Source organism: Chanodichthys erythropterus, chromosome 12 (genome assembly GCF_024489055.1).
Source record: "Chanodichthys erythropterus isolate Z2021 chromosome 12, ASM2448905v1, whole genome shotgun sequence".
In the NCBI taxonomy this organism is placed as follows: domain Eukaryota; kingdom Metazoa; phylum Chordata; class Actinopteri; order Cypriniformes; family Xenocyprididae; genus Chanodichthys; species Chanodichthys erythropterus.
The window spans coordinates 13,808,772-13,822,132 of NC_090232.1; the positions used below are offsets into that span (position 1 = coordinate 13,808,772).

Below are 13,361 nucleotides of genomic sequence, written 5' to 3' on the forward strand. Positions count from 1 at the left end.
TAGTGGGAAGAACTAGCTTTTACTGTGAAAATAACTATGTCCTCATTGAGTGCTGTATTCTTAAGGAATGAATGAGAAACGGAGTGATCAGCAGATGGAAGACATGCAAGTTTTCCCTGAAGTTTCAGGCCCGCCCAATGTTGTTTTTAGTTACACACACACACACACACACACACACATACACAAACACACGCGCGCACACACACTTGCGCACACACACACACACTCAAGGACACAACGGACACACTTCAAGACACACACTCACGGACACATACACATACACATACACTCACTCACACATGCACACTCATGGACACACACACACACACACATACACACACACACACACACACACTCGCACACACACTCGCGCACACACACACACACACACACACACACACACACACTCAAGGACACAACGGACACACTTCAAGACACACACACTCACAGATACACACACACTCACGGACACACACACATACACTCACTCCCACACGCACACTCACGGACACACACGCACGGACACACGCGCACACAGGCACACACATACACACTCAAGGACACAATGGACACACTCACAGACACACACACTCACAGATACACACACAGACACACACACACTCACGGACACACACACACACACACACACACACACACACACACACACACACATTATTGTTTTTTTTTGTTTATTAATCTTAAATGAAAATAATTTCCCCTCTCTCTCTTCTCTTATCTGATGACGTGTTAACTGTCATTCACATGACATCACAGCAATAGCAAACAACAACCATCCAATCAATTCCTAATGGACAAAATCAAATCCTGCCTTACATTTCCTTGTTTGAGAAGATATTTCACTTGGAAACAGGAAGGATGATCACAACTTTCATTTCATGTCACTAATGGTTGTTATAAAAAGCATTACGAAAAAGACAGACAAACACACACTGTCCAAGGTGCAGGTCAAGAGAGATACATTTATATAAATGAGATCTGACCACACTCACTTGCAAATACTTTATTATCCAACATTTCAGCAAAAAGCCTTTGTCAAGGTATGTCGAAACAAAAAAGCATCACACACTTTTGTGTATTGTGTTGATTTATCATATGAAGTATTGATCTTCACATGTGTTACTGTTTCTGTTTTAGAATATAATGCAGCTAATTTCAGCTCAATGGACAGCTGTCAGTGTCAGTATAACCACAGTACAGACAAGCTGAGCAAACTTCCTTTGTGCAAATGTGTGAACTCTAACTAACTCACAACACCACACATATAGTCTAATGGAAACATTTGTGCTTGTTGACCAGTGATCAAGTAAGAGATGTGAAGTGAGAGTTTGACAATGTGAAGGTAGTCTGAATATAAGAGTTGTGGTTTCCTGTTTTGACATGTTTACACGTTGCTGGTTTGTACCCACTACAACAGAGAACATCATGAGTTTTACAGCTAAACTTTGATTAAAAAAAACTCGACCAATTGAAATGTAAAGCACAAAATTTCTCAAGTGAAGATGATTGTCTGCATGTCTGAAACAAAATTATTTGACACTAAACATATCTTTCATGTATCAGACAAAAGTATGACCTCCTCTTCATATCTGTTTGATGATTTCATTTTTGTAAATCAATCAGAGCCAAAAAGTCCATAAGTGATTGGTTAATACTGCTCTTACTCTTTGTACGTACACATGATAACCTAATTTATTGACCAACCCCTCTGTGACGCGAGACATTTTAGAAAAGATTTTCCGTTGACGTGAACCAATCAGATGAGAGCTGCCGTCTGTAAGACCCTCACCAGTGTCAGTTATTCACAGTCACTCACAGAGATGGAGAGATCAAGACTTGCTCCTGTCGCGCTCACGTGTAAGAAAAAATGGGTTTGAGAAAGTTTTAAACTGTTTTGAGAGTTTTTCTAACCTAAATGTCAATATTACTGTGAATATTTTTGAATGGTAATACATATTTCAAATTTAAGTGCTTTATTAAGTTATTTTGCTCTTTTACAGGTGTTTTTTTGTTCAGTCAGAACAGAATCTCTGGAGCAGAAGTGGAGATGAAAGTCAGACCAGGAGACAACATCACTCTCTACTGTGATCGCTCTGCAACTCTTGGTTCCCTCATTGTATGGATAAGAAACTGCTCTCATGAAAATCAACCCTCTCTCATAATAGATTTTACGAAATGGAACAAGGAGATATTTCAGCGTTTCAGCTCTGACTACAACCCCTCCAGTAATTCTTATGATCTACATATTACTAACATCAGTGTCTCTGATCTGGGACTGTATTACTGTGGAGAAGTAGAGAATAAGGTAAATAAAGATGACAATGGCATCATCTTCTCATCTAAGGTGTACTATTATGGAAACCGAACCACTCGTCTCTCTCTTGCAGGTAAGAAAACATTTCTGCTATAGTTATTATTACATTTTTGCTTTTGGAATTCTGGAGAACTTTACCTTTGTCTGTGAAGATATTGTTTTAAGATATAGGTTTTTTTGTATATGTTTATGTTTATTTTATATAGAAGAAGTAACTTCATGTTCTAGACTGAACATCGTATCAGACTGTGTTCTCTGCTGGACGCTGCTGTTCAGTGTGTGTCCGGTGTGTGTTCTTCTCTCCTCACTCCTGTCCTCCATCTGTGTGTACTGCCTCTGTCAGAGAAAAACTAAAGGTATCTCGTTCACTATTCGTTTCCTTGACAAATTTTTATTATGATTTTCTCAATATAAAACCTAATGTCTATGGTCAACAATCAAAGCTGCAAACAAATTGTAAATTAGAAATCTATTTATCTATCTATCTACACCATAGCAACCACCTTGAGTACCCTAGCAACCATCCAGAATACAATAGCAACCGCATAGCAACATCCTAGCAACAACCTTGAGTACCCTAGCCACCGCATAGCAACACTCTAGCAGCCACCCAGAATACCCTAGCAACCACATAACACCCTAGAAACCACCTTTAGTACCCCAGCCACCGCATAGCAACCACCTGAGTACCCTAGCAACCACATAGCAACACCCTAGAAACTGTCTAAAACACCCTAGTGACCACTTAGCAATACCCTAGCAACCACCCAGAACACCATAGCAAACAGCATGGCCTTAAAACCTTCACTTTTAAGGCCACTTTTAAACTTAAAACTACTCCAAACTTTCTGGCTAGGCTTTATCAAGCTAACATAAAATTTGTATACAATTTTTTCCATCTAGTTATACATTTAAGTACTGAGAAATATTAATTAATAACATGTACTTATACTATAGGGTTAGGATTAGGGTTTGGTTTAGGTTTAGTTGTATGTAATTATGCATAACTTACTGTTATTACTATAGTAACAACATGTAACATGTAACAATTACATTGTAAAATTAAGCGTTACCAAAATTTTTATTGTGTAGCCGCCTTAATGTGAGCTTTTTTGAGAAGCTGATTCTGAAATGATTTTTTTTCCCCACATATTTAATGTTGTTTATATAGTAAAAAATGACTAAACTCTATTAGAATGATACAGTAGCATTTGTGTTGTGTTTACATGGTACAAACATTTTTATGTATTTAAGAGCACATACATGATTAAAGTTACTATGTTCAGCATTATTTTCTCACTGTACTGTCATATTTTCATTTGATCTTTAGATTCTGAGATTGCAGAGATACTCACCGCAAATGTTATTAAGGTATCTAGATTTTTACTTGTTTTAAGGAAATTGTATCTACTGTATATTGTTACTTGTTTTTAAGCTTTGCCATGCCAAAGACAATAGTTTAGTTTGTTTCATGTGCATGTCATATTCCATATTCATTTCAGGGGGATCCTACAGAGAAACATCAGTGTGAGACGAGAAAAACTGGAAAGCTCTGCCTCCACACTGAAGTCTCTTATAGACTCCTGACATCTGAACATCCCTATGCCAAGATGTGATTCTCCTGCTCAGTTTAAACAACTTACTGAAAACTTGTTGCTTTCTTTTGCTCTCTTTTTGTACTCAGCAACATCAGCTTGAACACTTTCTCCACACTTAGTACACATGCACAAACATGCGACAAACTTTAAACATTAAAGTGAGTGACAACAACTTAAATGCAGATCTGTTTTCCTTTTCAGTCCAGAATCATAATTACTTTCTTTGTCATAGAAGGGATGAGAAAATAAACTTTACATTCTCTGTTCTCACACTATCAACAGGATGTTCGAATGGGTTTCCTGTGTACGTTTGTCTACAGCGCATTCTTTCTTTTTTTGTTTTTCTCTCTTCTTCTGGGCAGCTATAAGTACCAACCACAAATGTTTCCACTGGACTCTATCAACAGAAAAACACAAAGTGACAGAACCACAACTATTTTTCAGTAGAATTAAAATGTGATCTATTCCATATACATAGAAATTCCATATTATATTAGAAAAACTCTCAAAGCTAAAATAAAAAATACATAAAAATGAGTGAAGAGATTGTTGCTGTTGTCGTGACAGTCTATTTTACAATTTATTATTTCCTTTTTTTATTTACAATTTCATGTTTTATAGCTTCATATTTTGAACATATTTCATAGCATTAATCCATTTTATATTTCTGTGCAGCATTGAACAATAAAGACAGTTTCGTAATGATTAATTTAAAAACAGTCAATTAAATAAGAAATAATTATAAAAGGAAAGCAAAACTCAATGTCTCCATATAGTGGCTAAAACTCTGAACCTTTCAGGTGCAGTCAATAATTTGTCTCTATTACAGTTTTTCTTAATCGATTTGGTCAATTGTGACTTTTTTTCTCTCAAAACAATAAGTTTAGATGTCTGAACAATTCATTTTTTGTTCACATCGGATTTAAATTTCTTAATTATTTAAGTAAATTGCATGTGTTTTGGCACGTGTGCAAAAGAATAAGTACAGTTGTATAATTTGCACAATAACTAAATGCACATGGCTTGTTGATCTAAAGTGATAAGTTGATTCTTAGTGAAACTGCTGTCACTCATCATGTGAGCCATTCAGTTATCAAAATCTGTCAGATGTATATTCCATGTATATTGTCTGACATGGAATGTTTGTAATGTCTGCTAAATTAGCCTGCCATTATAATGAAATAGGAATCAAAATCTTACTAATCAACCAATCAAAGATTGGTTTGTGAATCATTTGACACTTGCCAGCTCCAGTAGTAATGAAAAGATTCATCTTAGGGTATGGGGGATTCATTTAAGGGTATGGGGGAAATTTCAGACCCAGCTTAACAAAGCAAGACAGGAAATCAACACTGAAAACAGAACAAAGTTAAAATCAAAATAAGAAAATCACAGCAGAACATAAACCTGACACACATATTATTATTATTGTTATTATTATTATCATTTCAAACAAGTAAGGTAAGTTCTTGACAATGAAAGCTGGTAGAAACACAGAAAACCACAACTTTAGGATTATGTGTATGCATTATTATGTGCAGTGTTTGAGCTGCATGCATAGAGCGGATGGAATGGAACGACTGGTGGTTTTGACACTTCCTCAGGATATATCTCAAGCAAATTTACCTCAGTTACGCCATTTCAGTTTGGTTTTTAAAATGGTCAGTTTATCTGTTATTGACTGTGATATGCTGATGATAATAAAACATTTTATACATTTTCAAAAAATATTATATTTTTAAACTACCTGGTTGTTAATAACTAAACCAGTGACCAGTGATCTAAACAAAAGAAAACAAAGTGTATCAAAGCCCTTGAGCAGTAAAACCTCCCACCACAGACAGCCAATCAATTAAGAGACATCCGCATTAAAGACCCTCACATTTATCAGTCACTGAGATGGAGCAAGCAAGAGTTACAGTCATCATACTTCTGTGTATGTATACTTTTGTGTACTTTTTAACATTATGTTTTGTTGTAATGTTTAGTTATGTTAAGTTATTTGAAAGTCCTTTAAAGATGTATTTGCTTTTGCAGGTGTTTTGTTCTGTGAACACCAGAGAGTGTTTGGGACAGAAGTGGACGTGAGAGTTAAAGCAGGAGACAACATCACTCTCTACTCTGACTGTGTCTTTACTTTTGGATCACATATCGTTTGGTTGAGAAACTGCTCACATGAGCATCAACCATCTCTGTTAATAAAGACTATAAACCTGTTCTGGGGGATGTTTCCACGTTTCAGTTTTGTGCACAACAGCTCCAGTAACTCCTATGATCTACATATAGAGAATGTCAGTGTCTCTGATGAGGGAATATATTACTGTGGTGTCATGGGCTCACTGTACAAGTATGGAAACAGAAGAACTCGTCTGTCTGTCTTAGGTAAGAAACTATTTCTACTGTTGTTGATGTTGTTTTTATGCATGTTGGTCAATAAAACAATAAAACCTCTTAATCTTAAATACAAAACAAACAAATAAAAAAAATATATTTATTTTCGGCAATAACAAAGAACTGATTAAAATATGCAAAAAAAAACCCCCAAATGATCTTCATAAGTAGTTTTCATCCTCTTGCACTGTCAGAAGCACATATTTGAAATTAAAAGGTTCAATTAAGTAAGGGATAATGTACATCCAGCTGGTTGTTATCTCAGAATAAACCCCAACAGGGTGATGCAGGACCCCGACGTGAAGCGGAGGAGTGACAAGTGTAACAAGAGTGTAATAAGTGTAATAACCTCTTTTAAAATTGCATGGAGGAATGTTGCTATGCTTAATGGTTGTAATTATTACAAAACAACTTAAAAAACTTCATTTGCATGTTGATGCTTATGTTTTATTTAGAGGCAGTGTCTTTCTCTGACTCCACCACCAGCTCTCTTATTTCTGTATCAGACTGTGTTTTCTGCTGGACGCTGCTGTTCAGTGTGTGTCCGGTGTGTGTTCTCCTCTCCTCACTCCTGTCCTCCATCTGTGTGTACTGCCTCTGTCAGAGAAAAACTGCAGGTACTCATTCAAACATTCACATTCATTTTGTAGACAATCTTTGTGTAAAAACATTCAATTTAATAACTGAATGATTAAAATAAGGAGTAAGTTGTTATAATATACCAGAGGGCAAAATATTACAGGGAGTGCAGAATTATTAGGCAAGTTGATTTTCTGATCATATTTTTTTTCCAAGCACATTTTACCAATTCCAATCCACATCAATCTTAATAACTACTATTAATATTGTTTTTAATCATTTATAAGTGATATATAATTGTTCATGAAGGCTGGAAATGAAGAATGCCCTATATTCAGGTGTGCAGAATTATTAGGCAGGTTTTCTTTTACAGATAAAATGAGCCAAAAAAGAGATTTAACTCAGACTGAAAAGTCAAAAATTATTAAATACTCATGAGAAGGACGCAATACTAATGTAATACTAGAAATTGCAAAGTTAAAGCATGACCATTGGACAGTGAAATGCTCATTGGGTCAGCTGGGTCATACAAAAACAGCTGGAGAAGAAAAGACACGTTAACTGCAAAATAATTAAGAATTAAGGTGAAGAATTAAGTGTGAAACCATCAGGAACCCTTTAGTCTCCAGTGCCACCATTTCCCAGTACTGAAACCTACCTGGAGTCTTCAGAAGTGTGAGGTGTCAGGATCTCAGAGACAGACAGCTTGAGAGTGACTCCTGAAGGACCAGCACCACATCCTCTTGTACCACTGTTTGAAGAATTTATCTTCCAGAATCTGGCAGTAAGGTGTGGGAGTTCACTTTTAGTCCATCTCTTATCCTGAAATGTCCATCTTACAGAGATGGACTAAATGATCTTCCAAAACTTACTGCCAGATTCTGGAAGATAAATTCTTCAAACAGTGGTACAAGAGGATGTGGTGCTGGTCCTTCAGGAGTCACTCTCAAGCTGTCTGTCTATAAGGCCTATAAAAACCCAGTCTTCATGTATTTTATAACACTTCAGCTTGTGATTCTTATTAAGAGCGGGTCATTTTTTAGGATTCTTCACCTAACCTAAGTCTCTGAGATCCTGACACCTCACACTTCTGAAGACTCCAGGTAGGTTTCAGTACTGGGAAATGGTGGCGCTGGAGACTAAAGGGTTCCTGATGGTTTCACACTTAATTCTTCACCTTAATTCTTAATTATTTTGCAGTTAACGTGTCTTTTCTTCTCCAGCTGTTTTTGTATGACCCAGCTGACCCAATGAGCATTTCACTGTCCAATGGTCATGCTTTAACTTTGCAATTTCTAGTATTACATTAGTATTGCGTCCTTCTCATGAGTATTTAATAATTTTTGACTTTTCAGTCTGAGTTAAATCTCTTTTTTGGCTCATTTTATCTGTAAAAGAAAACCTGCCTAATAATTCTGCACACCTGAATATAAGGCATTTTTCATTTCCAGCCTTCATGAACAATTATATATCACTTATAAATGATCAAAAAAAAAATATTAATAGTAGTTATTAAGATTGATGTGGATTGGAATTGGTAAAATGTGCTTGGAAAAAAAATATGATCAGAAAATCAACTTGCCTAATAATTCTGCACTCCCTGTAAACTGTTTATTTGTTACGAATATGTGAAAGTGCTGCAATGTCTGTTTAAAAGCACAGGAATACAGAGCAAATGTATGTTTAAAGTGTTTGTATTCTATATACATGACAGACTACTCATTCATTTTGCCATTTTTCAGACTTTTCATGTTTTTTAGGTTCTGAAATGAGTGCTGAGATACTCAAAGCTATTGTTCTTCAGGTAACTATTCTATATTATTACTTGATGTCAATAAGCTTCACTACTTCAGAGATTTATAAGTTGATGAGGTTTTTCACTAGTTTAGATTGTTCTCTCTTCCTCCATCTGAATCATTTCAGGCAGATTCTGTGAAGAAACATCAGTGTGAGACGAGTAAAACTGGAAAGATCTACCTCCACACTGAAGTCTCTTATAGACTGCTGACATCTGAACATCCCTATGCCAAGATGTGATTCTACTTCCTCATTCAAACACTCTCAGCTGTTCCTAGTAGGGCCTTTATAGCTGCTTACAGTATGCTTTTTTGTACATATTTTTGTAAATACATTGCACTAATCCAAGCAGTTGGTCTAAAAAGTAAAAATAAACTCATACTATTTTATATCTATGTTTTTATTTGTAGATCATATGAATATTTATCTCAAACATTTGGGTGTAAGTTGCTTGAGCAGATTGATACAGAAATATATTGTAGACGTTGCATGCATGCATATTACAAAATGTGTCATTCAACAGTGGCTTTTGGATGCCACAGGGTGTAAGAAGTGGTTTCCATGTGTGAATTCAGTGATATTTATAGGTCGTCATGGCAATAAAGAGAGTCCGGCCTTCTGTTTGTTTTTCTGAGGTAAAAGTCCAAACCACAAATGTTTCCAGTGGTCTTTGTGACTGTCTTCTTGTGAATGCTTACTTCTTTTTTAGGCTGTTCATTTTACAGGTTTATATTTTTTAAGTTAAAGGTGATATTTTTTATGAAGCTAAACATATTTGTTTTCAATTTAATTCATTTTCCAAATGATCTATTTCCAATTTAGTAAATACTATGTAAAATAAATGTGCATTGTATTGCAGCCTGTAAAATCCATATTGGTTGAAGTCATAAGACACTGTAGCTATGCTTTTAGAGTTTTACATTTACATCTATCTATCTATCTATCTATCTATCTATCTATCTATCTATCTATCTATCTATCTATCTATCTATCTATCTATCTATCATCTATCTATCTATCTATCTATCTATCTATCTATCTATCTATCTATCTATCTATCTATCTATCTATCTATCTATCTATCTTTTCTACATTGCCTGTCATTTTTATCTTTCTATAAAAAATATTGCCAAATTACACTGACAATAATAAGACATGTCCATGTTTGCCCTGGTACAAAGTATTAATAGTTTGTTTAGATGTGGTTATTACTGAGCTGTTCACTGTATGTGGCGCTGAGACACTTTTGTTCTGTTTTAATATTCACTTCAATTCACTCATAATTCAGTTCAGTCTTGCAGAAGGGCTGCATTTCAAAGAAGTAAAGTAGGTTCTCCTCCCAATTCCGAAGCTCACTTTAGACATGCTGAAACAGGAAACCACATGCATGTGTTTATATAAGTGCACTAGTAAGTGTATTGGAACAATTACACACAGAAAAGAAGAAAAAAAAGTATAATAATTTAACCCTCACTTAAAACAAAACAAAACAAACAAAAAAAAAACAACAACAATCCTATGTGATTCAAAGCTCTTCAGCAGAAATACCGCCCACAATGAACCAGGCCGTTCTCACTGAAGCTCACCTGTGAATGGTATTAGATAACACTTGCCTCTGAACGTAATAACATTTTGTGAGTTTAAATATATACCTATAGTTATGTTATGTTTGTAATAGTTTTTGCTAACAGTCATGCTGAAACCATTTTCATTTATCAAGTAGTTACAGGTCTTTTCTGGTTTGTTACAGCACCACCTTTTGGACAAACAACATCTCACTTGCCATGCTTCCCTTGTGACAGCTGACTTACTGCATTTAAAATAAAATCACATGGCCTTGCCCAGAATAGTTTATTTTCCTGAGGTTGCTTTTTGAAATTGTAGTTGATGTTTTTGTTATTGTTTACAATGGAATTCTAGAGAATTAATGTGACAATTAACTGAAGTAGCAGGTACATTGAGATGAGGTAAACATTTCTGGACTAGTTTATTAAAAAAGTTCATTTCACAGAAAAAACAAAACAAAAACAAAAAACAAAAAAAAAACAAAAAACAAAACAAATAAAAAAGTTCATTTCACAGAAAAAAACAAAAAAACAAAACAAAAAAACAAAAACAAAACAAATAATAAAAAAGTTCATTTCACAGAAAAAACAAAAACAAAACAAATAAACAACCAAACAAACAATTGTTTTTGATACAAATATTACGTGAGGCAAATTTGCTCATTAAACTTTTAAACAAGCTGATTTTTCTTTTTACTGTGGGAAAATACACAGAAAGATAAAAAAAGAAAGAAAGATGTGAATTATTAATGTAATTGCCATGTTCATGATTTTTTCTATATGCATTTCCAAAGGTAAGGACATCTAATGGCTTTTCACATTTAATGGGTTACTGGTTTAAGACTGATAAAGAAATGTATATCAGACATTGTTCAGTTAATGAGAATATCACAGTTAATTGTCATATCACACACCTTACAATTCTGGAATATAGTGAATGTAATTAGAAAAGATTTTTGGTGAGAAGTAATTCAGTACATTGGACAGCTCCCAGTGCTGAACCAACTGAACCACATCTGCAGAAGAATTTCTGAATGATGAAGATTTTTTTGTCCTTCCTGAAAATTAAGGAAGTATTAAGAAAAGTCATATCTGCATTAGCACCTTGCAGATATAATTAAATATACAACATATAAGATATCATCCAGATGATACCTTTTAGACTGAGAGAGTTGGGTATTATTGAATAATCGCTGAAGAAAAAACGAAAAAGAAAAAACACTGGAAACTGTAATCCATTTCTGGCCAACAATCATTCATTCTTAACCCAGCATGGCCACAATGTAACAATGTTGAGTCAGTGTTGATGTGTCAACGCCAATTAACATTGAATTAGCATCACTCTTGCACCCTCAGTTAATGTTGAAGCTGATAATACTGATATTTTAACCACAAATCAATGGTAATAATATTGATTAAACATTAAAGTTATGTTTTTTTCAACACGTCTTTGGCACTTTTGAAATAATGTTGAGATTCCAACCATAAATCAATGGTAATATTATTGATTCAACATTATGAAGTGATATTTTTTCAACATCACTTTTGCACCCTCAGTTAAAGCTGAAACAATGTGGAGATTTCAAAAATAAATTAATAATATCATTGAATCAACATTATGAGATGATGTTCAATTTCACGTTTACACCCACATTTAATGTTGAAACAATGATGAACAAAAAATCAATGGCATTGCTATAGAATCAACATTACACTATGATTTATTCTACATCACTGATATTGAATCAATGACATTAACACAAATGATCAATGGTATTATTGTTGAATCAACATTACACTATGATTGATTCTACATCACTGCTGTTAAATCAATATTGAAATGAACAATAATAATTTGTAATATTGTTTGATCAGTGTTAATGTGATGTTGAACTGAAATGTCAACATAAAATAATGTTCTGAACAACATTAATATTTCAGCTACACTTCAATGGTACATCAACAAATTTCTGACCATTTCAAAGTTTTGGGAAAATCTTTTAAAACTTAAATGACACCTTTCCAGCAATTGAGTCAGGTTTTTTTAATTAATTTATTTGACAGTTTAACACACTCAATGACAAAGAGATAGAAAATTAAATTCTTTAAGAGTGGGGCAAAAAGGACAAAAGTATTTTAACCTTTAAAAATAACACTACTTTCAGAAGTCTTATGTCATCAACTACAAGTGGTCCAAAGTTTTCAAAATCTGGCTTGCATCAGACAACTGCCTCTTTTCCTTTGGGTTCTCTGAAATCTGAAAAAGAAAGCATGATGTTAACTAAGAACAAGTCAATTCAGTTGCCATACATAGTCACAGTCAACAATGTTAATATGCTAAACACAATATAATTAACTTTTTATACACTGCTAAACACAGAATATTCGAACAATATTTATAATACTGTTAAATTATATATATTTAATTTATCAACACATTTATCAACACAGCTAATAAAGGTCATTAGGATCAATTGAAACTTCCAAGCAGGTGTGTTGGAGAGGAATAAACACATCTGAACTATGGCCAAATATCAGTTCATTTTCTGTGAAACTAGCATTCAAGTAATCTTGCATAATGAAAAAACTGTTTCTTTTTTTTTCTCCACAAAAATTTATTTAAAGCTGCAGATTCACCTTATGTAGACCTTAATCTGTTTAAATATCACAAAATAGCAATGTCATTCACTTTCTCAAATACAATATGTTGTTTTTCTTTTATTTCTTAAAAAAAAAAAATGTGTTTCAGTGGAAACAGGCTAAACAGAATGGAGATTAGTTGCATTCCTCAAATTTAATACAGATTCAGGAATATGAATGATTACCTGATTAAGCAGTAATCAGGGAGCAGGAGATAAGATACATGACAACGTCAAGTCTCAGGTCAGGTGATGATCCTATCGACTACAACTTAATGTATTATCAATGTTACATTTATCAAGAGGGTGTCAGGTTTGGTGGGTGGTGGAAGGAGCGAGGACTCAATTGCAGGAAAGGAAGGGCTTTATTGATAATAAAAATAAAAATAAAAACAAAAACACAACAAAAACAACCCCGAGGGGGAAAACAGACTATAACTAAAACTTGACTTGACTTGAC

General features: G+C 34.3%; 1 protein-coding gene across 1 annotated transcript; it reads left to right on the plus strand.

The window, feature by feature from the left end:
• Positions 1–1,800: 1,800 nt before the first annotated feature.
• Positions 1,801–4,571, plus strand: LOC137032957 (uncharacterized). The gene is made up of 5 exons (XM_067405004.1): positions 1,801–1,875; positions 2,019–2,405; positions 2,539–2,688; positions 3,663–3,703; positions 3,835–4,571. The coding sequence occupies exons 1-5, from the start codon at positions 1,839–1,841 to the stop codon at positions 3,946–3,948; spliced, it is 729 nt and encodes a 242-aa protein (XP_067261105.1). The 5' UTR covers positions 1,801–1,838; the 3' UTR covers positions 3,949–4,571.
• The last annotated feature ends 8,790 nt before the right edge of the window (positions 4,572–13,361 follow it).

Bases quoted from the DNA above. Each gene is read 5' to 3' on its own strand.
- LOC137032957 (XM_067405004.1), top strand. From the start codon at position 1,839: ATGGAGAGATCAAGACTTGCTCCTGTCGCGCTCACGT. The intron at 1,876-2,018 runs GTAAGAAAAAAT...GCTCTTTTACAG, and splicing joins TGCTCCTGTCGCGCTCACGT to GTGTTTTTTTGTTCAGTCAG. The intron at 2,689-3,662 runs GTATCTCGTTCA...TTTGATCTTTAG, and splicing joins CTGTCAGAGAAAAACTAAAG to ATTCTGAGATTGCAGAGATA.